General features: G+C 42.5%; 1 protein-coding gene across 2 annotated transcripts in view; it reads right to left on the bottom strand.

Annotated features, from left to right (window-relative positions):
* LOC148032900 (protein MODIFIED TRANSPORT TO THE VACUOLE 1-like) overlaps window positions 1-26,311 on the bottom strand; it is a 32,140-nt gene extending 5,829 nt beyond the window's left edge. The window contains exons 1-5 of one of the 2 annotated variants that reach the window (XM_087683578.1): window positions 26,045-26,311; window positions 25,513-25,932; window positions 24,680-25,432; window positions 24,307-24,462; window positions 23,212-24,147 (exon numbers count right to left, since the gene is read on the bottom strand). In XM_087683578.1, the coding sequence (XP_087539704.1) occupies window positions 23,212-24,147; window positions 24,307-24,462; window positions 24,680-25,432; window positions 25,513-25,719 (2,052 nt within the window). In that variant the 5' untranslated portion in view covers window positions 25,720-25,932; window positions 26,045-26,311. The remainder of the gene's footprint in view (window positions 1-23,211; window positions 24,148-24,306; window positions 24,463-24,679; window positions 25,433-25,512; window positions 25,933-26,044) is intronic. The other variant, XM_087683579.1, reaches the window with a different exon arrangement.
* Between the last annotated feature and the right edge of the window lie 293 nt (window positions 26,312-26,604).

Genomic DNA, 26,604 nt, shown 5'->3' with positions numbered 1-26,604 from the left:
TCCTAGAGCCAATCTCCTCAAATTATACAATTCAATGCACCACTATCAATTAGCCAAGGCCTCTCAAAACATGAGACATGCAAAGAAGACTCCATCTCCTGAATGTGAAGGAATAGGAAGTCACACGTAATAGCTGGGATAGACTAAGAAGTAAAGGGAGGCTCCAATAATGTAGCTCCATCCTTCACTCTCAAACGAAGGTGAGGGTATTTCTTCTAGCACTTGTTCTCAAGGTGCTAGGTCTTGCCACAATAAGGATACTTCCGATATCCTTTCCAATTCACCTCAAAATTTGTATTAGAATCTAAAGATGACTCTCATTTCTCAAACTTCTTTCCTTTCTTCTATTTGGCTTGTCCTTTACCTGAAGGTGATGCCGCAAAAGCACAGCTATGTACACTAGCTCGCGAAAATCTCTCCCCCTTCTACATACATCCTACTTGAGCACCATCGGAACTATAGCTCCCCCCAAGTGAGTGTGCCCCTTGAACGAGGGGTGAGGAGACTCGTGTAGAACACATCATACTTTGGTGACACAAGCTGTGAGAGAAGTGTCACAACCAGGGGTGAGGAGACTCGTGTAGAACACATCATACTTTGGTGACACAAGCTGTGAGAGAAGTGTCACAACCAGGTCCTCCCAAAGCATGATCTTACCAGGGGATATAAGCTCATCTTGGATCTCCTTCATCTTGTTGATGTGATCATTCTTCGTAGGGGAATCTATGATAGACAGCTAACGTAGACTCAACTCAAAGGATATACAAGCCCACACGTCTCAACTTAGTAGAAAAAAAACAATCTTTTCCAGATCTCTACAACAATGCATATGCATCTTACATGCACAAGCATATAACCTACACAACTCCTAAAGCACCATCGAAACTATAGCTCCCCCCAAGTGAGTGTGTCCCTTGTACTAGATATGAGGAGGCTAGTGTAGAACACATCATACTTTGGTGATGAAAGATATGAGAGAGGTGTCCCAATTAGGTCCTCCAAAGACACAATCTTACCAAGCAATATAAGCTCATCCCAAATCTCCTCCACCTTGTTGATGTGACCATTCGTCATATGGGAATCTGCAGACAGATAGATAACATAGACTCTATTAGTAGTCATGTATATCTTGTGTAGTCATCTCCTACCTATGAGCTTCAATCTGAATTAGACAAGGACATTAGGAGCTCTAACATTGTATTTGTCTATCGTTTTCTGTGTTTTAGACACTTTAGATGAAAGGCACATCATGTATTTTTTTTGGACACTTTTGGCCATTTTTAAGGGTTTGACCATATTTAGAGTTTTGCCACATTTTTGCCTATATATAGGCGGCATGCCCTCCCACTAGTAATAACCCCGTATAGATGGAGAACATCCCAAAGGCAACATCTTCTTTGTTTTCTTGCATATACTTTATTGAAGAATATCTATGGCCGACGTGTATGCTATGGAAAATCTTGTGGTTCGTACAGAACCAACCTAACCAGCATCCTATAACTCTTTCCCGTTATATTCTTCCGGACTTTCAGTCCCCAACTGGCATTGATGGCATCTCCTGAGCAGGTGCTCATCCTACCCTCTTTATCCGTATCTAACAAACTAAATGGGACAAACTACCCTCTATGATCATGTCGTATGGAGTGTCTCCTCAATAATTGTGACCTTTGGGATTTTGTCACTCTCCCTATACCCCGACCAACCATGGTTCCTCATGAGTCATAATGATAAGACTAGGGATCTGGCAACTTTACGGAATCGCTTGAATGTCAAAGTGAAACCAGCCTTCCTTCAATGAATGGGTGGTAATTTCTTGATTACAACTTAATTACAACACTAAGCATTTATTGCAAAACTGAAAATACAAATTTACCTACTAATCTTTGGACAATGGAGAGCCGGTTGGCCCCAAAATCAGCACCCCTTTCAATATTTCTTTAGTTTTATTGAAGAAGAACTTGATTTACAATGGGATTCTCCCAATCCTCTTCGCAATCCAAACTCCCCTTGCCATCCAAAGTGGCCAGCATGTCTTCAATCTAATTTGCCCCTTGATTCACGCAATCAATTGGCCTTCACCCACTTTGACAAGAGTGAAAATGCCCCAAATTTTATTGCTGGCTAGTCCTCCATCTAATTTCAGCTGAAAATCACCTTCAGCCCTGAATAATTCAGGTATTGGAGTCTTCCATGTCTAGCATGGTTCCCAAGGCAGCTAGTAGACCCTAATTCCTGCTGTAAATTAGGATTTACAGCTGAGATTCACCCAAAATCCCCACCTCCAATGGCTGGATTTCTGCAAAACTCAGAGCAAAGCTAGGAAATGGTTGGAGAAAGAGAGAGAATGTTGTGGGTAGAGAAAATTCAGAGATTTGTCGCAAGAATTTAGTGAAATTGAGCTGTTGATGTCTAGCATGGTTCCCAAGGTAGCTGCTAAACCCTAATTCCTGCTATAAATTAGGGCTTACAGCTGAGATACACCCAAAATCCCCACCTCCAATGGCTGGATTTCTGCAAAACTTAAAGCAAAGCTAGGAAATGGTTGGAGAAAGAGAGAGAATGTTATGGATAGAGAAAATTCAGAGATTTGTCACAAGAATTTAGTGAAATTGGGCTGTTGATCCACTTTTTCAACCCCAAATGGATTCATCAACAGCAAAGGGAGCATCAGAGGCTGTAATCTTCGAGAGAAAGTGCATCAGCCACGATCACTAGCTTCCCTAGTCAGGAATATGCAAGCGCCATCACCAAAATGGTATCCAATGGTTGAGAAATGGCCCCAAAAGCAGACAACCCAACTTATCTTCCCAACAGCTCCAAAATGCAAAAACAAGATTTCCTTCTCCTTTCAACCCCAATTTAGCTTTCCCAAACTTCTATGAGCAAGTTTTGCCAAATGGCAGCCTTCTAAACTGAATTTTTTATACTATCCATATTAATATATTAATTTTGTCTAAATTTACTGAAAACTAATACAATAATTATTTCGGTGCCCAAAAAAATAGTATGACTAGCTAGTAGTTATGGTTGGTCTACTTCATCTCCGAAGTGTCCATATGCCATGTTTGACCATCAAATTGGCATTAAGTACCATTAAACGCTACATCTCTAGTGTTACCAACTAACACTTATGGACAAATAAATGACTTCAGCTAATAGTTGGTACCAAATACCACCTAGTATCTGTGCAACATAACTAACTACAACTTTTGCCTTTGACATCTGTTGATTTCCTCGAATCTCGACCTCATTTATTTGCACTAACCTCAGATGCACCTCACTTGTGCAACATTTACTTAAGCATGTTATTAAAAATTAATCCACATATTAAGTGAGGCTTGCCAAAATGCATGTCCTCATCACACAAAGCCCACTCTTTTCTCCTATTGAGCTGTAAAGATTCTGTGCTCGTGCATATTAGATCTATCCACACTATCGCAAAGGGTTGAAGGAGATTAACATCTCTTTTGGCTTGAGTTGAAGCTACAACACCTTTATGTCACCGATTTCCCTATGCTAAGAGATCACATCCATAGGATGGAGGAGATTCGGGATGAGCTTCCATCCCTCGATACGGACATTTCTTCGGAGGACCTAGCTGTGGCACTTTTCTCACATCTTCCATCACCGGCATATGATGTGTTCTATACCAATCTTCCCACTTCTCGTAATCCAGAGACTTTTATTTACTATATGGACTAGACTGGAAGAACTGTATGCACAAAAGAGTACTGCAAAAAAGTGTATTGGCTGAAAAAGCTTATGGATTTGTGTATGAAAGAGGGTACAACAATGTCTACTCACTTGAGTGAGTTTAACTCAATTTTCAGCCAACTGGTTGCCTTGAAGTTCATGATTGATGAGGAATTTAAGGCTACTTTCTTGCTTTGCACTCTACCACAGAATTGGGATACATTCAGGACTGCTATGAGCAATTCTAATGTGATCCTTTTGTTTGCTGATGTAGAGAGTGCTCTACTCATGGAAGAAATGAATCGGCACAACAATGCATCCAGTAAGTCTTCCAGTGCTTTGCATACTAGGGGCAGGTCACAGCAAAAGGACAAATATGATGGCAAGGGATGCAGTAAATCACGTGGCAAAGATGTTGAATGCCATCATTGTGGCAAGAAGGGTCACTTTAAACATGACCGTACAAATGAAAGAAAGAGAAAGGAAAAGACAAGAAGACAGATCATAGCAAGAAAGAGAAAAAGGACAGTCAACCTAAGAAGAGCAGTGTAAAAATTGAAGAGGTGGATGTAGTCACTCATGACAGTGACAGTGGGAGTGATGTACTCTTTGTCTCTTCACACTTTCGTGCACATGCTTTACTTGCAGATACAGATGATGACATGCATACCTGGATTCTCGATTCAGATGCTTCCTTTCATGTCACCCCTCATCGTGAGTGGTTCTCTGCCTATACAGGGGGTCGACATGGTGTTGTCCATCTTGGGGACAACTATGCATGTGAGATTGCAAGTATTGGTAGTGTGCACTTACAGTTTCAGCATGGCTCTGTCATTGCACTTCAACATGTACGGCATGTACATGTACCTCAGCTCAAAAAGAGCTTGATTACCACAGGGCAGCTAGATGATGATGGTTTTCATACCACCTTTAGTGATGGAAAATGAAAGATCTGTAAGGGACCTAGGGTTATTGCCAAAGGTTGCAAGAGAGATACTTTGTATCCACTTCATGTATCTAGTGTACGTGACCATGTTGTTGCCGTGACCGAACAGCCAAGTGTTTCTTTGTGGCATTGGCCAGTTGGAACACATGAGTCAAACAAAAATGAAAGTATTTTCTCGTTTGGGTTACTTGCCTTGTCTTCGTTATGCTGATTTTGCGCATCGTGATCATTGTATTTATGGCAAACATACACAAACGTCTCACAAAAAGTCTCTTTCTTTGAAATCTTCTCCTCTAGAGTTAGTACATTCGGATGTATGTCAAATGCTAGGATTATCTATAGGGGGAAAGAAATATTTTGTAACCTTTGTCGATGATGCTACACGGAAAGTATGGATTTATCCTATTCATAGCAAGGATGAAGTGCTTGACAAGTTTAAAAAATTCTTGGCATTGGCTAAAAATCAGACAGATAAGACACTGAAGTGTCTTCGCTCCGACTATGGTGGGGAATATGTGTCCAAGGCCTTTCAAGCATTTTGTGACAACAAAGGGATAAAAAGGGAGCTTACTACCCCTCATAATCCGCCCCAAAATGGAGTTGCAAAGCATATGAATCGGACCATATAAGATAAGGTCCGTACAATGCTGTCTCATGCTGCATTATCCCATGGTTTTTGGGCAGAGGCTGTTATGACAATCGTTCACTTAATTAATCGGTCACCAAGCAAGTATTTTGGGGGAGGGAGGGAGTTCCCCAAGAAGTGTGATCGAAGAAGCCACCTTCATATGCTCATCTGAAAGTGTTTGGCTGCGAGGCTTTTGTACATATTCGTAAAGAAAAACGCAGCAAACTTGAGCCAAAGTCTTGTAAATGCATTTTCCTAGGATATGGTGACGAGGGTGAAATGGGGTATAGATTGTGGGATCCCGAGAAAAGGAAAGTAGTACGCAGCAATGACATTATCTTCCAGGAAGATCACATACACAAACAGCCCGAAAAGACTGAGGAGGTCCATAGGGTTGTATTTCGGGAAGAAATACCTTTTGGACAGCAAAATGTGCCCGTTGTGTAGTAGCAAATACCTGCCGTAAATGAACCTGTAAATGCAGGAAATGATGCTGGAAATGATCAGCCAGCTATTGCCCATCAAAATGAGCCATTACATGTGTAGGAACAGCCACGACAGCAAGCTGTTAATGCTGATTTGCAGGCTGAAAATGATCAGCCAGCTATTGCCCATCAAAATGAGCCATTACATGTGTAGGAACAGCCACAACAGCAAGCTGTTAATGCTGATTTGCAGGCTGAAATGCCACGACAGCATGCTGAAAATGAAAATTTGCAGGAACAGCCAGCAAACAATGGCCATTGGGTTAGGAGATCATCTAGGGCTACTAGACAACTTGACAGGTTTCTTCCTGGTGCAATAAATGTGGCTAATTATATCATGTTGAGAGACTATGGTGAACCGTCTTGCTTCAAGGAAACAATGGACAGATAGGACAGCAAGAAATGGTATAAAGCCATGTTGTCAGAGATGGAATTGGTGTGAAGTGGGTCTTTAAGACCAAATATCTTGCAAATGGTTCCTTGGACAAACATAAAGCCAAGCTTGTTGCCAAGGGTTTTGCCCAGCATGTAGGATTGGACTATTTTGAGAGAGGGTTACACTTTCTAGATGGAGTGACTTTGATTGGGCGGGTGACGTGGATTCAAGACAGTCCACTACATATTATGCTTTCTCCCTTAGATGCGGAACTATCTCTTGGAGCAGTAAGAAGCAACCTACTATGGCTCTTTCTTCTACAAGGGTTGGGTATTGTGCCCTTTGTTCCACCACCATGGAGGCAGTTTGGCTCCATCATATGATGGTGGAGATCAGCTTTCCTCAAATAGGACCTACGAAGCTACGCATGGACAACCAAACTGACCTTGCTCTAGTGAAGAACCTAGTTCATGCTCGCACGAAACACACTGAGGTTCAGTATCATTATGTTCAGGAGCGGATTGTGGATTCCAAGTTAGCAATGGTCTACTGTCCCACGAACAACAATGCAACAGATCTCTTCACTCCTATATTTTCCGATGGGATGCCCCGAGCCACTTAACCATGCCCAAGTGTGACGCGCAACAGCCCCGTGCCATGTCGCCACCGTTTGAGGAGGATGAAGAACGGGAACCACCAAACTTGTATGAACCTACGGAATACGAAGATAATGAAGGAAGCATGGCGGGTGTAGGAGTGAGCAACATGGATTTTCAAGCCGCTTTTGTACAAATGACCAAATTGTTGATGAATATGAACCGAGAACAACAAAGGAAGAGTAAAGGGAAGAAAAAAGAGGCAAGATATGAAACTGAAGATTCTGACTCGGAATATGGTAGATACAAACCGAAGCCTCCGGAGAAGTATAAAGGGGAAAGAGATTCTTTGGTTCTTGAGAGATGGTTGAACCTCATGCAACAATACATGAACATTCTGAAAGTGCCCACAAAGAGACGAGGGGAAGTGGCATCTCAACATTTGAGTGATCAAGCATATGATTGGTGGTTGGCAAAAGAGAAAGATAGAATAGAGCAAGGAAAAACGCGGGTGATGAGTTGGGAAGAGTTACGCATGGAACTCAGAAATTATTTCATCCCTAAGAATGAAAAATTCAAAGTGAGAGATGAGTGGCGTGCTTTGAGGCAACAAACGAGAAAGATGAGGGAGTACATAGTGAAATATAGAGCATACATGCTTCAACTACAGGATATGGACGCAGTGACCAAGTTACATGGATTTTTGTATGGATTGCAAGAGTGGGCTCGCAGAGAGATAGAAAAGCAGGAACTTGAAGATATCAAGGAAGCTTTTGAGATGACGGAGAGGTTGGCAAACATGGAACTACGTAGGTCTATGGGAGGAGGGAGAGGAGCATCATTCAACACGGCAAATCAAGCTTAGTCTACTTCATGGAGAACACCGCCGGTGGGGCGAGGTGGAGAAGTGAATCGAGGTGGAGAGACGAATCGAGACACAGAAAGTGTAGCTTCATCACCATCAGTGTATAGGCCTCCCAACATGCAGTATCAAAGACTGGGGGGTACGTCGTCACAGTGGAATAATGAAAGGAGTGGGTTTAATCAAGGAAGAGGCTTCTCAAACTGGAATACGGGACCAAGGGGATGTTTTACATATGGGGGATCGCATTTTGCTAGAGAGTGTCCGCAGACGCAAGGAATGGGCAGAACACGAGTGGCAGCAACTAGTGCAATGGATCAGGACTATCGGAGTGAATCGAATCAAGGAGTGAGAATCACAGAAGTGGAAGAGGACGAGTCTAAGGGGTCAGGAGAAGAGGCAGAGCGCCCCAAAGTGGGAGTGCTTCAAGTTCAAGCGAGCTTATTGGCGGCTAAACTACCTGCAGTACAACACTTATATGTGGATGGGATAGTGAATGCTCACAAGCAGAGATTGATGATAGACACGGAGGCAACTCATAATTTCATGACGCTGCAGTTGGCAAAGAAGATTGGGGTAGAGAAGTGGTCAAATTTGGAAACTTGCACCGTAAGTTTTGGACAAGGCAAAGATTCAAATGTACGCATAGCTTATGGAGTATTGATTCAGTTGGGAGATTGGAAAGCCAAGATGGATTTTGTGATTGTGCCGATGGATGAGTTTGAAGCAATCTTGGGGTTGACATGGTATGACAAGTATGTTTTGGCTATGTTTGGGAAGGGATCAAATCAGATTGTGTTAGACATGAATGGGTCGACAGTGATGATAAACTACTATAGACCAAAACTGCAGTTGAATCCAAAGCGAGTAGAAGCGACAAGTGGAGAAAAAGGGAAGATGGCTCAGATGGAGGCTGAAACAACTAAGGGGGAGAGTAGCGGGAGCAAGCAGAGTAACAGTGGTGGGAGCAAGCAGAATGTCAGGGCTATGCCAGTGGAGACAAACAAGGACAAAGGCAAGATGCCACAGTGGTGCAGTGCTAAACAAGTAGAGAAAGAGTTGAAGAGAGGAAGTTCAGTGCACTTATGCATTATGAGAGCAATGGATCTAGTCGAAAAAGAAGAAAAAGAGCCTGTGGTAGGAGATAACAGAGTTAGGGAAGTTTTGGAAGAGTTCAAGGATGTCATGCCGAAGAAGTTACCTCCGGGGTTACCCCCGAAAAGCTCAGTAGATCACAGGATAGAATTGGTGCCGGGGGCTACCCCGCCGGCGCGCCCACCTTACCGTATGACGAATGAAGAATTGGTGGAGTTGAAGAGGCAGCTTAATAAGCTATTGGAAGCAGGTTTTATTAGGAGAAGTTGTTCACCCTACGGGGCACCAGTGTTATTTGTTAGGAAGAAGGATGGGACGATGAGGCTGTGTGTGGATTACCGTGCACTTAACAAGATCACCATTCGCAATAGGTACCCCATGCCTTTAGTAGATGATTTGTTGGATAGGCTAGCTGGAGCAAAATACTTCACGAAAATTGATCTACGCTCCGGATATCACCAAATACGCATAGCAGATGGAGATATTGAGAAGACAACTTTCCGCACTCGTTATGGCAGCTTTGAGTGGCTAGTGTTGGGATTTGGAATGACCAATGCCCCGCCAACATTTTGCACATTGGTAGATAACTCGTTTGGTGACTTTTTGGATGTGTTTCTTGTGGTATACATTGATGATCTCTTGATTTTCAGCAAGACCTTCGAACAGCATAAGTTGGCGGGGCATTGGTCATTCCAAATCCCAACACTAGCCACTCAAAGCTGCCATAACGAGTGCGGAAAATTGTCTTCTCAATATCTCCATCTGCTATGCGTATTTGGTGATATCCGGAGCGTAGATCAATTTTCGTGAAGTATTTTGCTCCAGCTAGCCTATCCAACAAATCATCTACTAAAGGCATGGGGTACCTATTGCGAATGGTGATCTTGTTAAGTGCACGACAATCCACACACAGCCTCATCGTCCCATCCTTCTTCCTAACAAATAACATTGGTGCCCCGTAGGGTGAACGACTTCTCCTAATAAAACCTGCTTCCAATAGCTCATTAAGCTGCCTCTTCAACTCCATCAATTCTTCATTCGTCATACGGTAAGGTGGGCGCGCCGGCGGGGTAGCCCCCGGCACCAATTCTATCCTGTGATCTACTGAGCGTTTCGGGGGTAACCCCGGAGGTAACTTCTTCGGCATGACATCCTTGAACTCTTCCAAAACTTCCCTAACTCTGTTATCTCCTACCACAGGCTCTTTTTCTTCTTTTTCGACTAGATCCATTGCTCTCATAATGCATAAGTGCACTGAACTTCCTCTCTTCAACTCTTTCTCTACTTGTTTAGCACTGCACCACTGTGGCATCTTGCCTTTGTCCTTGTTTGTCTCCACTGGCATAGCCCTGACATTCTGCTTGCTCCCACCACTGTTACTCTGCTTGCTCCCGCTACTCTCCCCCTTAGTTGTTTCAGCCTCCATCTGAGTCATCTTCCCTTTTTCTCCACTTGTCGCTTCTACTCGCTTTGGATTCAACTGCGGTTTTGGTCTATAGTAGTTTATCATCACTGTCGACCCATTCATGTCTAACACAATCTGATTTGATCCCTTCCCAAACATAGCCAAAACATACTTGTCATACCATGTCAACCCCAAGATTGCTTCAAACTCATCCATCGGCACAATCACAAAATCCATCTTGGCTTTCCAACCTCCCAACTGAATCAATACTCCATAAGCTATGCGTACATTTGAATCTTTGCCTTGTCCAAAACTTACAGTGCAAGTTTCCAAATTTGACCACTTCTCTACCCCAACCTTCTTTGCCAACTGCGGCGTCATGAAATTATGAGTTGCCCCCGTGTCTATCATCAATCTCTGCTTGTAAGCATTCACTATCCCATCCACATATAAGTGTTGTACTGCAGGTAGTTTAGCCGCCAATAAGCTCGCTTGAACTTGAAGCACTCCCACTTTCGGGCGCTCTGCCTCTCCTCCTAACCCCTTAGACTCGTCCTCTTCCACTTCTGTGATTCTCACTCCTTGATTCGATTCACTCCTATAGTCCTGATCCATTGCACTAGTTGCTGCCACTCGTGTTCTGCCCATTCCTTGCGTCTGCGGACACTCTCTAGCAAAATGCGATCCCCCACATGTAAAACATCCCCTTGGTCCCGTATTCCAGTTTGAGAAGCCTCTTCCTTGATTAAACCCACTCCTTTCATTATTCCACTGTGACGACGTACCCCCAGTCTTGGATACTGCATGTTGGGAGGCCTATACACTGATGGTGATGAAGCTACACTTTCCGCGCCTCGATTCGTCTCTCCACCTCGATTCACTTCTCCACCTCGCTCACCATGAAGTAGACTGAGCTTGATTTGCCGTGTTGAATGATGCTTCTCTCCCTCCTCCCATAGACCTACGTAGTTCCATGTCTGCCAACCTCTTCGTCATCTCAAAAGCTTCCTTGATATCTTCAGGTTTCTGCTTTTCTATCTCTCTGCAAAGTTTTTGATTAACTTTTACACATGTAATTATTTGGTATTAACAACTCCTTGATAATTGATCATTATTTTAACTTCTAAGTTTTTAACTTATTTTATCTATAAGATTGATGAGACTCGTGCAGTGTGGAATGCACAATGGAATTGGTTCCATAAACCAATCCATACTATCGCACATATCTTGCATCCCCTTTGGCGTAGCGAGGAGCAAAACACTATGGAGGAGCAGTACACTAGCGAGGAGTTAGAGGAGGACTTCATGGAGTACATGAGGTGCCTCACAGGGAATGATATAGATATGATGAGAAGAGTAGAGGATGATTTGCTAGCATTCAACAATCATTCTCTTCATTTGGCCGACCCACACCTAGGCTTGTACATTTACAGGTGATGCACAAGAAGTATAATTGCACAAGTCACATGCAGTTTACAATTGATGTATGCTATCATGTGATACATCATTGCTATGAGGTGCTATTTAAGCTTAGTTCATGCATTACTTTGCCTTGGTGATCAAAACAGTGTTGGGTTTTGGCATGTGGATGCACCTCTTGTGATTTTGAAGGATATAATTTATGTGTATTAATCGTAATTAGTGAACTAGAATTTCAAACATACAAAGTGAGTCAAGGGGAGAGCTCGCGGTTCGTCACAAACTGTTGAACCTATGAACGACTCGTCCGAAGTAGAAGCATAGTCTACTATCTGTTCTATAATTAGATGATCGATGCTTGCCCCGGTTAAGCAATAGGTGCATATATTGTTTGACTATGAAACCAACATATGCTTCCAGTAGTGGCAACGGATGCTTTTGACGAATTGCACTGCAATTGGGGGCGATTGCAAGGATTTCCAGGGAGAGGTCTATCGTAAGGAAATGGCATTTTGATGCTTTGCTTAGCATTTGATTAAGTATTAACCGAATGTGCAAATGTGAGATGCACATGTAATATACAAGTTAGTTATACCACAATGATGGGCCAAGCATCCCAAGATGTCAATGGGTATCCAAGGCAAAAATTGTAACAATTTGTATTTGACAAGTACTAGGTGGCACCCAATTATTGGAGCATGACGCGGAGCTGAGAGTGAACGTGAAGAATAACACACACACACAGAGTAGAGAGCAAAGCACAGAGTAGTGAGTAGAAAGGAGAGTTTGAGCACGACACTTGATGTTCTGTACAATGACAAGTGTACCTCTTTAGGTTTTTAGATAGATATATATATGAAAGTACAAATGTGCTAAGGGTATGTTCACACACATGCACATATAAAAGGCATAATGGCCCTTTATTCCCGACAACCTCCCATCTAAAGGCAATGTGCCTTGAGAGGACAAAAGAATCAGCTAAGTCTAGGTATGTACAAAGCTGAAATACATATACCTATCCAACTCCCATCATATATCGGCAATGAGCAAACTGCTCTGCTAGAAGACCCTTCGTGAGAAGATCTGCAAGATTATCATCTGTATGCACTTTGAGAAGCTGAAACCAACCTTCCTTCTTGGAATGGGTGGTGATAACCTGATTTAAGAGTTAATTACAGCAATAAATAAATGCACATAAAACGAAATACACACTTTACCATAACATTCTTGGGCAGTAGACTCCCTGTTGGCCCCAAAATTGGTGCCCCTTGCAGTATTTCTTTAGCTTTCATTCAATTGAAAGGAGTACAACTCGAGATTCTTCAATCTCCTCTTGCTAACCAATTGCTCTTGCTGTCATAAATGACCAGCAAGCCTTTTGGGTCATTTGCCCCTTGATTCACCCAGGACTTCTTCTCCAATTTGACCCTTGGCTGGCCAAATGCTGCCCCAAATCAATTCGGGATGGGCTAGCTTCTGAAATCCCTTGATAATCTTCAATTATCAACTTCTGATTTCAGTCCCTTGAACCTTCAATCTCTGGCATGGATCCCAAGGTGGCTGCTAAACCCTAATTTCTGCTGGAAATTAGGGTTTACTGCAGAAATTACAGATCAGCCCACCAAAAATGGCTGAGATCTCCTCCGAATGGCTAAGAATTGCTGAGAATGATTGAGCATAGACTGAAGGAGATGAGAGAATGCTGTAGAGAGAGAAAATTCTGAGATTTGTCGCGAAGAACTGATCAAAATCAGCTGCTGCCCTGCTGTACCAGCCTCAAACGGATGCACCAACAACAATAGGAGCATCAGAGACTCTGATCTTCAGGAGAAAGTGCATCAGCAGCAATTGCCAGCTTCCCAAGGTCAAGAATATGCAATCTCCATCACCAAAATGATCTCCAATGGCTGGGAAATGGCCCCAAAAGCTGGCAGCAACAGTCCAACACCTCTTTCCAACAGCTCCAAAATGAAAAAACCAGATTTCCCTCTCCCTTCAGCCCTATCTAGCCTTTCCCCCACTTGCATGGGAAAGTTTTGCCAAGTGGCACCTTTCTTAATCCATTTTCAGCAATTTTCAGCCATTTAATTAATTTTCAGAATTAATTAATTCTGAAAATTAATTCAGCCCTTAATCCATGCCCAAAAAATTGACCTTGCCCATCCAAAAATTAATTGGCTAGGCCATTTGCAACCCAAAGTGGTCCCATGCATTAATTGACCCTTGGACAAGCATTAATCCATTAATTAATGCCTAGTTCCTAGTGTCACCACTGACACTTAATGGCCAATTAATAATCCTAGGGGCAAATTGACACCGAAATTCACTTAGAATCTAACAAGTGTAACTTGTTATAACTTTTGCCTTTGACACCCATCTTTTTCACAGGGTCCTTCGGCCTTCAATCGTGAAAAAGTAGCTTGCACCTCACATGTGCAACTCATGTGCATCTTTTAATTGCACATTTGATTAATCCTTTAATCAAATGTCAATTAAACATAAGCAAAGCATCAAATTTTCACATCCTCGTGACACAAGCTCAATACTCTTGCTGTCAGGTACATCTCTAATGAAGTGATACTTCACCTATATGTGCTTCATCTTTGCATGAAAGACCGGATTCCGTGCTAGTATGATAGCACTCTGACCATCACAATGGAGAACAAGTAACTCTGCAATGCCAAGCTCTCCCATCAGACGTGAAAGCCATAAAGCCTCCTTGCATGCCTCAGTGACAGCCACATACTCTACCTCTATAGTAGACAATGCAACACACTTTTGTAGCCTGGAGATCCAAAAGACTACTCCTGTGAAGATAAACACATACCCGAAAGTGGACTTTCTGCAATCTACATGACCAATATAGTCTGCATCCGTAAAGCCAACAACAAATGCCTTCTACTTTCCAAAGCAGATGCACAACTCCTTTGTGCCTTTGAGGTATCACATAATACCTTTCACTGCTTCCCAACGCCTTTTACCAAGGTTTGCCATGTATCTGCTAACCACTCCCAATGCAAAGACAATGTCAGGACGTATAGCAACCATAGCATACATCCAACTGCCAACAGCTGAAGCATATGGTATCTTGGCCATTTTGGCCTTCTCATCATCAGATGTAGGGATGTCCTCTGCACTGAGTTTCACGTATGAAGGCAATGGAACCCCAATTGTTTTCCCCCCCCTCCATATTGGAACGCTGCAAAACCTTGGAGATATACTACCGTTAAGATAAATAGAGTAATCCTTTTGGCCTATCTCTGAGTATTCCCATGCGAAGAATGTGATTTGCATCACCAAGATCCTTCATGTCAAAGCTGCCATGAAGACTTTGCTTCAATGAGTCCAAGGCATAAGTATCCTTGTCAGCAATCAGCATGTCGTCAACGTACAGAACCAAGATAATCAGACTACCATCTGCTACCTTCTTGGCGCACAAGCAATGGTCCACTTGACTTCTATGAAAACCTTGAGATTGCATAAATGTATCAAAATTATGATACCATTCTCGGGGTGCTTGTTTCAGCCCATACAAACTCCTTTTCAGTTTACATATCATCTTCTCTTTCCCTTTTGCCACGAACCCTTTAGGCTGCTACATATATATGTCTTCATGCAAATCACCATGTAAGAATGCAGTCTTTACATCCATTTGTATGAGCTCCATATCTTCAGCTGCAACCAAGCCCAAAATGGTTCTCAATGTAGTCATCTTCACTACAGGAGAGAATATCTTATCAAAGTCAACTCTATGTTCCTGCTTGTACCCCTTCGTAGCCAATATTGCTTTGTACTTAGACAAGGAACCAGAAGTGACCTTCATCTTGTAAACCCATTTGCATGGAAGGGTTTTCTGCCCTTTAGGCAACTACGCCAAGTCCCATCCATCTTTGACAACATGGCTTCGTACCATTTCTTGCTGTCCTATCTGTCCATTGCTTCCTTGAAGCAAGATGGTTCACCACAGTCTCTCAACATGACATAATCAGCCACATTGTTTGCACCAAGAACGAATCTATCAGGTTGTCTAGTAGCCCTAGATGATCTCCTAACCCAATGATCATTGTTTGCTGGCTGTTGAGCCTAAAAATTTCCATTTTCAGCTTGCTATCTTGGCATTTCAGCCTGCAAATCAGCATTAACAGCTTGTTTTCCTTGCTGTTCCTGCACATCCATTGGCTCATCATTATGGGTAATAGCTGGCTGATCATTTCCAACATCATTTCATGCATTTACAAGTTCATTTACAGCAAGTATTTGCTGCTATAGTGCGGGCACATTTTGCTGTCCAAAAGGTATTTCTTCCCGGAATACAACCCTACGGACCTCCTCACTCTTTTCGAGCTGTTTGTGCATGCAATCTTCCCGGAAGATAACGCCATTGCTGCATACTACTTTCCTTTTCTCGGGATCCCACAATCTATAACCCATTTCACCATCGTCACCATATCCTAGAAAAATGCATTTACAGGACTTTGGCTAAAGTTTACTGCGTTTTTCTTTACAAATGTGCACAAAAGCCTCGCAACCAAACACTTTCAAATGAGCATATGAAGGTGACTTGCCCGACCACACTTCTTGGGAAACTCCCCCCCCCCCCCAAAAAAATTGGTTTGGTAACCGATTAATCAAGTGTACCGCTGTCATAACAACCTCTGCCCAAAAACCATGGGATAGTGCAGCATGAGACAGCATTGTACAGACCTTATCTTGTATGGTCCAATTCATACGCTTTGCAACTCCATTATGGGGCAGATTATGAGGGGTAGTGAGCTCCCTCTTTATCCCTTTGCTATCACAAAATGCCTGAAAGGCCTTGGACACATATTCACCACCATTGTTAGAGCAAAGACACTTGAGTGTCTTATCAGTCTGAATTTCAACCAATGCCAAGAAGTTTTTAAACTTGTCAAGCACTTCGTCCTTGCTACGAATAGGGTACACCCATACCTTCCATGTAGCATCATCGACAAAGGTGACAAAGTATCTCTTTCCCCCTAAAGATAACCCTGGCATCTGACATACATCGGAATGTACTAACTCTAGAGGAGAAGATTTCAGTGAAAGAGACTTTTTATGAGATGTCTGTGCATGTTTACCATAAACACAATGATCACAATGCTCAAAATCAGTATAACAAAGACAAGGCAAGTAACCCAAACGAAAAAGCACTTTCATTCCAGTTTGACTCATGTGTCCCAACCGGCCATGCCACAAAGAAACACTTGGCTGCTCGATCACTACAACAACATGATCACGCACACTAGATACATGGAGAGAATACAAGGTATCACTTTTACAGCCTCTCGCAATCACTCTAGATCCCTTACAGATCTTCCATTTTCCATCACGAAAGATGGTATAAAATCCATCGTCATCTAGCTGCCCTATGCTAATCAAGCTCTTCTTGAGCTAAGATACATGCCGTACATGCTGAAGTGTGAAGACAGAACCATATTAAAACTGCAACTGCACACTGCCAATACCTGCAATCTCACATGCATAGTTGTCCCCAAGATGGACAACACCATGTCGACCCCCTATATAGTCAAAAAACCACTCACGATGAGGGGTGACATAAAAGGAAGCACCTGAATCTAGAATCCAAGTGTGCATGTCATCATCCGTATCTGCAAGTAAAGCATGTATACTAAAGTGTGAAGAGAGAAAGAGTACGTCATTCCTACTGTCACTATCATGAGTGACTATATTCACTTCTTCAATTTAGACACTACTCTTCTTAGGCTAACTCTCTTTCTTCTCTTCCTTGCTATCATATGTCTTCTTGCCAATTCCTTTCTCTTTCTTCCATTTGTAGTAGTCACGTTTAAAGTGACCCTTCTTGCCACAATGATGGCATTCAACATCCTTACCACGTAATTTATTGTGTCTCTTGCTATCAGATTTGCCTTTCTGCTATAATCTGCCCCTAGTATGCAAAGCACTAGAAGACTTACTGGATGCATTGTTCTGCTAATTCATTTCTTCCGTGAGTAGAGCACTTTCTACATCAGCATACAAAAGCATCGCATTAGAATTGCCCATAGCAGTCTTGAATGTATCCCAATAAACTTTGCTTGCGGCACTCTTCTGGACCATACAGTTCTTCCAGTCAAGTCCAAATAGCTAGCATAAGCAAACTCCAAACCTTCAATGTTAAACAGCAAGGCATCAAAAATCAATAGCTCGATGGTTAAGCGTGCAAGCTCATTTGACTCATCCAGTCTTCCTGTTCCATATCTGCGAGCTTTGCCCCTTTGGTCTTAATCGGCTTTGCTTGCTTCTTCTGCAACGGGATATTATAGCACTGTTTTTGCCAGACTACAAAGTTATGTGCTCCTTCAAGCTTTTTAATGTGCATAAGATGACTTCTGTCACTGCTGCCAACCATGATTTTTGATCCAAATATGACCAAAAAATTCAGCAAATGCAAACCCAAACTGTCACACAAGTGACCAAGGTACAAGCAAGTACCAACCAGCAATAAATGACCACATAAAAGCAGAAATTTCAGATTTGCAAACAAATTTTCAGAAGCACTAAACCTAGTGCTACAGCACTCCACAACTGATTACAGCTGTTCCAAGGACAAATACATCACATTACATGAGAAGTCCCAAATTTTAGCTGCAATTTCTGTTGTACATGCACCCACGGGCACAAAATTTGACACGCACCGTCTAAAGCCCCAAAATTTTTGTGCTCAAAGCATCAACCATATATGTGCACTAACTTTGACATGCATAGAATAGCCAATTTTGCCAAAATAGAGCAATTTCAGCAAAGCCCAAATTTTTCCAAGTGCTAGATGTCCAAATTGCATGGAATTAGACCCGCATGTACATAAAATGACCAAATGGCGCACAAATTTCGCCCAAACAGCAAAAGCCCCAAATTGCACGGGGTCCAATGTGCATCAATGTCGACAAATTGGGCAAATTTCAGCCCAATTCTTGCATGTACATGAAAAGCCCCAAATGTCGAAGGCAAAATGTCACAAATCCCTGCAATTTCTGAGACAAATATGACTGTTGTGTCTTGCTCGCATCAAATCTGGACAAATCCCCAATTCAAACACGCACAATGTCTACAATTTCTGACGCAAATGCCCCAATTTTGCATGAGCAGCACTCAATCTGAAAAGCCCCAAGTTTTCGAGCATAAATATGCACTAATCTGAACTTTGTGCTTATGCATGTGAACCCTCGTCAAGCCAAGGGAAAATTCAAGAAGAATTTTGAAGAAAAACGAATTTGTGACCTTAAGGAAAAATATCGTGACGAGGTCCGTCGACCTCCCAGTCACGTCATGTGACCTGGAGCCCTGCCGGCTGCCCGTCAGACTTGCGTGACCTAGGACCCCCCGTTGACTATCGTGACAACTGATTTTGTTGGTGCCTGCTTGGTCACAGCTAACTTGTCCAACGTGTGTCGTCAGCTCGCCTGCCCGTCGACTTGGCCTTCGTCAGTCCTGTTGTCTCCTTAACTCACCCTAACTATCACACACCCTAACAATTGCCTACAGTCTGCTACCCGTCGAGACTGGTGCCACTCGTGCGACAACTGAAACACCGCCCGCTAGTCTGACTGCCTCTCCTGCACCTACTGGACACTGACAATTGGTGCCTTAAGCTCCTGCTCGCCTGTCACTAGCTTTGGGAAATGTGCACAACCTATGGCTCTAATACCAATTTGTTGGAGCCTGACGTAGAGCTGAGTAAACGTGAAGGATAACACGCACACACACACACACACAAAGTAGAGAGCAGAGTGCAGAGTAGTGAGTAGAAAGGAGAGTGTAAGCAGGATACTTGATGTTCGGTACAATGACGAGTGTACCTCTTTAGGTTTTTAGATAGATATATATATATGAAAGTACAAATGTACTAAGGGTGTGTTCACACCCGTGCACATATAAAAGGTACGATGGCCCTTTATTCCCAACACCAGTTACAGCCTTTAGTCTAGATTGTTTTATTAGCCATTAGTGTCATTGGTCACATTAGAAACTGGGCATTAATTAATAAATTACTACCAATTCAAGAGCTAATAAATGCTCAAGAATACTTGGGTGACAAATTGGCCTAGCCAATTTAATTGTTGGTTCATTAAAGTTAATTTTCTAAGCAAGAATTAATCATTAAATTAATTTTCAAAATTAATATTCTGAAAAATAATTTAATTGGGCTGAAAATTACTAAAAAATACAATTAGAAAGCTGCCACTTGGCAAAACTTGCCCATGCAAAAGAAGGAGAGGCTAGTAAAGGATGTTGGAACCTCATTCCAACATGGTGGAGATTGGCAGAGGAAAATAGAGCTATTGGTGTAATTTTCCAACCATTAGAGACTATCAAAGAGTTGTCCCTAGCTGATCAAGAGCCCATTGGAGGCAAGTGACAGCCCCTATATGCTGTATATAGGTAGGTAACAGCAAGTTTAGGGTCCATAAGGGCAGGCAATTGCATGTGGAACTCCTATTCATAGTGTGTTGCAATAGACAACCATTCACAGCAGGGTAGCATCAAAAAAATTTGGCAATGAAACTCTAAAATTCGTCTCACACTTCTATCTCCATTCTTTCAACCAATTCACATCTTTCCTCAAGAGATCTTACACAAATTCAGTCCCAAGTAGGTACAATTGAAGAATTTTTGCTACTAAATTCTAATTTACAACAAAAAACTAGGGTTTACCAGCCATCCTGGGAAGAGTGCTCAAAATTCAAGGCCTAGCACTTGAAATTCTACAATTGAAAGATTTCGGAGAATTCCAAGAGATCAACCAGCCAACATTAGATTTGGGGCAAAATTTGTCATCCAAGGAATAGATTGAAGGCCAATCCCCAAACAAACCAAGGGACAAATTGGTTCGAAGGCTTACTGGTTGCCATGGACAACAAGATGTTTTGAAGATTGAGGGAAATCAAGTTGGACCTCAGTGTACTTCAACCTTTAGCAATATAAGTTAAAGAAGTAATGCAAGAAGCGCCAGTTTTGGAACCAAAAAGCTATCCATTATCCCAGATTAGGTGGTAACATTTGTATTTTCAGTTTATGCGAATTTTATGCTCGCTATATTTAATGTCTAATTAGGTTATTTATCACCCTATCCAAGAAGGAAGGCTAGTTTTACTCCCTATGCACGTAGGCATTTTTAATCCTTTTGCTAGAGAGTAATCTTTCCCCGAGTGTTCACTATAATAGCTTAGAATTGTAATTTCATTCTATCATTCTCCTATTAGTGAATGTGACATTCCCACAATAAATCTCTCTCTTTCTTAGATCCCTAGCGCTTTTTTAGTATTTATAATTATTTGTTTTTTCTAGCTAGATGCTTTCTTTTAGATTACTATTTCTTTATTGTACTTTGGAAATATGATAGTTCCTTGAATATTCAATATATCTATTTTTGTCAAGAATAGAGGGAGTAAGAGATGCGTGCTATACTCGTGGTCAACCAGCCCAAATAACACAATTCACCACACGAGGAGTACAAAAGTATAGAGATGAGTAGCAATGAAGTGAATGTGGTGAAGAATCACCACCACCGACACAAGAGACCCTCTCTATCAAAATAAGCATAGATAAAACACTAAGTTTATCATAGTCTGGAGCAGGCTACCCAAAACTACAAATCCTTGAGCGGTAAGTTACACATAGGCAACAACATTTGGAGGCCGAACAAAGAGAGCTGCAGCAAAACGTGTGAGAGTGTGCAACAGAAGTGATACATGAACACAGAGAGAAGGGAAGAGAGACTGAAATAAATGCAGAATGGAAGAAATAGACTGCACCGATCTGAAAATGAATGCTGAATACAAGGACTGATCAAGTCCCTGCACGCAGCTCGAGGTGTCGGTGAGGGCACCAGATCAGGCTAAGGGACAGCAAAGAATACAAGCTGTGGAGAGAGAGAAGATGTTGGCAGCAGTCACAAAGAGCAGAATGACCAGCAACTGTGGAGGGGCAAGGTATATATAGCCAGCCAGACCCAAAGCTGCCTGACCAGGCCTGGCCGCTGTATTTAATGCAGTCAGCCAGGTTGAAATGCAGCCATCTGCTCCTACCTGTGCGAACACAGCCACAGAACTAGTAAAAACTGAAACGCACCAAACTGGATCAATGACTGACTATGTGAGTGTGAACACATTAAACTGGATCAATGACTGACTATGTGAGTGTGAACACATTAAAACTAAAATGTCAATCTGGAAAATGAAATGCAAGAGCTGTCAAAGCTCCAATGTCTGTGTCAAACTCTGAGGGAGCTCACAACCAGGAGATTACCAGCATAAAATACAAGAAATACTAACAAAACACAAGTAAGGCAGGTAAAAACAAGGGATCGCCAGCATGTAGAGAAGGTAAAACAAGTTGCTCCGCTCTAGATGAGTTGCCCAACATCCACAAGAGCTTGCAGCAACAAAAGACAGTAAGAGGCAGATCCAATAATGAAAAACACAGAGTTTCAGCAGCTTCAGGAGCAGTAAATCAGGTCGGCCAGCTGAGGAACAGTCACCAATATGCAGCAGACCCAAGATCATCAAATGACAAAACTTTGAGACCTGAAAACAGTGAAAACAGCAGTACAAAGCACCAAAACCAGCATTACTCATCATCTGGTACCATGTGAGAATAATCAACAGAAGACAACCGCCATGACTGAGAATAATGAACAGTGAAAGAGAGAACACAAGGCTCAAACAATGAATCTACGGGCAATGGAATCTATAACACAAGACACGAGATGTACCATATAAACCACAGAAGTGATGGCACGTGTGATGACCAATAGTACCTCTGTTCTCCCTCTCCAAGTGGATGTCACTGATATGTGGAGAATGCAGGAGGAATGCTAACACCTTTAATTCTATGCCGCTAACAATTTTCATGGATATGAGTGCCATATCATCTGTACTGACTATCGAAATGAGTGTCTCGTGTCTGGTGGAAGAAGATAGTTTCCCGAATATCAGTACCAATTCTTATCATTGGCACTAAGTCAAAACGTTTTTACCACATCACTTGCAACCTATTTGTCACACCCATACATCAGCAAGCATTTGCAAAAGTAAAAGGAATAATACTTCAAGCCTCCAGGAAACAGTGATTCACCGCAAAGAGAATTGCTTGCTTGAATGGGGCACGTTGAGTATCACTGCAAGTCTTTTGTATCCAGTGAGAAAGCCTAACACCACTGGCAGTGAGGTGTGGCCCAGGATTCTGTGCAAAGAGACCCTCAAACCCTAGTTGGTGTACTTCCCTTCTATGTTACCCATGGTCTGTATATATCTATGACAGTCAAACCTCAATAGACCCTTTTCTCACTTTGTATGGCATCCTAAAATGCAGGTCCAAAATGAAAGTCCAAAGGCAAAATACATAATAATGAGTACTTTAGGTTCATAAAATATTCAATGAAAAGGCCCAGAAAAGCTCTCCACATATGCGCATGCCACAGTTCTGATGGAAGTTATCACTGGTGTCCACCAAAGCATGGTCATCATCGCATGTCCACCTGGCTGTAGCTCAACCTGGATGCGAACCATGTTTAACGGTTGAAATTGATACCCTAAGTCTGCTGTTTCTGTCACATTGATTTATAAAGCCGTTTCACAGTTTGTATCTCCTTGTACAAAAGTGAATATCTGAAAGCTGGACATAAAGCTGAGCACTTTTTTTACGTCATGAGATCAAGTAGCATACCGAGATGAAATCAAAAGCTTTTGTGTCCTCCGACTTCGTAAACTCTGCTCCTGTGACATAATGTGAAGTAGGATCACCGGAAAAATCAAAGCCATCAGTGAATGAAGTGCTTGGACCTCTCCCAGAAAACGATGTTCCTTGATTATTGAGTCCATTCATCATACCAAATGCCTGTGATCCAGCCATTCCACTTAAAAACTGCTGCTGGTACAAAGAATTGCCAGGCAACCCAAATGTAAAGTTCTGAATGGGAGCTCTGAATCCTCCAACTACACTTGGTAGCATGAAAGAGGGATTCATATACATCATGTTAGAATTTGGAAAGCTTCCAAGCATCTGGGTTGGAAATGTGTTGCCATCCTTAGGTGTTTGCATGAATGAAGGCTTGGAAAGGTTACTGCTATTCTGAGCTGCTCCATTCAAACTACTACCATTCTCAGAACTTTTCATAGAAACACCTGCCATCAGATCAGCCAAACTATCAGAGATCCCTCCAACAACAACAGGCTCAGCTTTTTCCATGTTTAGATTGCTGGCGAAATGATTGAGCTCTCCTTCAACTGACGGTCTATCTACTGAAAGACCTGAGAATAAATCATCCTTATAGTCCTCTATTCCACCAACTGGTGTATGGAGCGTTACTCCAGTAAATAAGTCATCAGAAGTAGCCTCTGGACTGGCTTCTACTGCTTCAGTCCACAACCCATCACCTAATAAATCCCCAGCTGGATTGGGAGCTGTAAAACTAGTATCCCCTACATTTGAAGAAACATCTGTGCTGCCCTTAGCATCACCTAACAAATCTGGCTCGCTTGTGTCAATTAAATCAGGCACATCATGTACCAGAGAACGCTGTGGAACATCCTTAACATGCTCTGAGCCTTCTGATTCATTACTAATAGGACCATTCCCCACTGCTTTAAGCAGATTGAAAACCTGCTTTTCAACAAACAACACAAGAGCCCTCATTTTCTGAGACTTAAAACCAAGAAACTATAGTACACAAATCTGATAAAAAGAAACCCACCCAACTGATGACAATGTTCCTTTTTGTTTGATTGCATCCATTGTGATGTTCTGAGGACACGAACATACCTTCTTCGCTTTTTCACGTAAAGATGTTTGTGGAGACTCAAGACACTCCTGAATTGCACCAGCATCCTCTTCAAACCTTCGTGCCACCAATTCAAAAAACTCTTCATCCCGCTGGCGCAGGATTGCTTCCAGCACACATAAAGCTTTGAATCTCACCTGTGACACAAAACTGAAGTAATATGAGGACAAACAATCATTTCATTTCTTTAACTTCTAAACAGCATGTCCTAAATCATAAAAAATCAGGACCGGTCCTTTACTGTTCAGATTCGTCATTTAGTACAAACATCAATTAATTGATGGCAATAACACTTTTCAATATGTTTCAAATCAACCCTCCAAATGTATCATTGGCATTATATGGTCGCTATACCTGCCAAGCATGTGAGTGTAGTTTTGAGTCCAACACATAGCCAAGGTTATTTGGATCAAGCTTAAGAGCACTTGCTAAAAATGCTTGCAAACTCTCTCGTGTTGGCTGTAAGCGCATCCCTCCAGGAGCTGTGATGGTGTCCACAAGTTTCTCTTCCCGTGAAACCCCCTGGCCATTCTCTCTGCTTTCTCTCCCGTTACTTGTTTCATGGTGATCAAAATGGGAAGGCTCAGCACCAATGGTGGAAGCATCTGAGAAAACCCTTCCATCTCCCTGCTCTTCTCTTTCAAATCTGCCGAGTGTCTCTCTCTCAGATGTCAGAGACCTCCTCAAGCTAGGACCTCTATATGTTCCCATATCAGTTTTCATGCTTCCACTAGTGGTACCTGAATAGCCACTAATCATACTCAAACCTTGCCTAATTGAGGCACTTCCCAATCCAATAACCTCAGTTACAACATCTGTTATTGAAGACTTTCTTCCTTCCATTGGAATCTCATAGTTGGTGCTCCCAAAGCCCATGATACGCTTGTTGACTTCTTCCAACTGTGGAGGTTTTTCCTCTGATGCAAAAATGGCAGCAATGGCTTCATGTGCAGTTTCCCGAACTGCCTTGTTAAGGGCATCACCTCTTAAAGGATCAGGCTGTCCTTTATACTCAAAAAGTTGGCGAATTGCTGATGACTGCCGTTGTATTTGTCTTTTGAATTCTGGTCCACCCTTTCCAACAGCATATTTGATCAATCTAAGGACCTGCAAGTTCCCATCTTCAGTATTTTGTTGGAAGAGAGAAAACATAAGATGAAACATGGCACAGCATACAAAACTCTCACCTTCTGCTTCACCCGTGGGCTCCTACTTTCAAGGCGTCTCATTGCATACTCCACCATCTCACGGACCAAGTCGGCTGGGGAAGTTCGGAGAGTGTCACATATCTCTTCCAATCGATAAACAGGGGCAATCTTGTCATCATCTGTAATGACATAATCAATGAGCCGGGTCCTGCGATAGGCCTCTACAGCCCTTTTGCTGGACTCCATCTTTACCCTGCTTTGATACAAATGTACAACAGATCTGCAATCCTCCTACTAGCGCTAACAATGGCCAGCATTCAAAAGCGTCAATGCAATGTGTGCTTCCTTAACACGGTTGCTAGTCACACTTCTCAAGGACCGATGAATGGCCCTGTTTCTTTAATCTTGTTACTATTTCTCAGTAATGGGTTACACAACAAAACCTGCTGTCGTCAGCACCTGAGAGGAACAAAACCACATTCACAAACCCTAGATCGGAGGAAAATCAGTTTACCTGCTCTCCGGCCCTCCAATAATCAATGAAATCTAATCTAAACGATTGAATTCTTACTTCTTCTCAAGGAAGACAAACAGGATATGGAACCTGATGATGAGCGGAGCTACGAATAAGGTATCGCGCTTGACTGTTTGATCTCTGCGATAAGACCGGGGCGCGGATAGCAGATCGGGCAGAGATGGAGCCAGATCTCTCTGCTTCTCTCCCTTTTCTTCTTTCTATTCACACAAATCCACAAAGGCAGGGGGGCAGCAGGAAATATATCTTTTCATGGATTGAAAGAAAGTCGATTGACCGACGTACATGGGCAGCCCTGCCCGTCCAGCACCAAGCCCCGACCCACTTGCGTCGTCAAGTAGTAGCAGCCCAAAGGGCCCTAATGTGGCACACCTTCATCTTTCCCCATCAATGGACACGAAATTTCCATGTCCTCCACCATGTGCACAAAGGCGTCTCCATCACTATGAATGCCACATCAATTTAGAGCTCTCGTCTCGCAATGATCGAATTGGCCACCCACAAGCAACATGCTCATCATCTCTTTCGAAAGTTTTAGGCCTTCTATAGTAGCACAGTTGAGGACTACTTCCTCACCAACTTTGAACCATGTTCAC

Source organism: Lygodium microphyllum, chromosome 8 (assembly GCF_053477565.2).
Source record: "Lygodium microphyllum isolate KBCC chromosome 8, Lygodium_microphyllum_v1.1.10, whole genome shotgun sequence".
NCBI classification, from domain to species: Eukaryota; Viridiplantae; Streptophyta; class Polypodiopsida; order Schizaeales; family Lygodiaceae; genus Lygodium; species Lygodium microphyllum.
The sequence above is the reverse complement of the archived record's forward strand: the minus strand, read 5'-3'. Positions and strand labels throughout refer to the sequence as shown.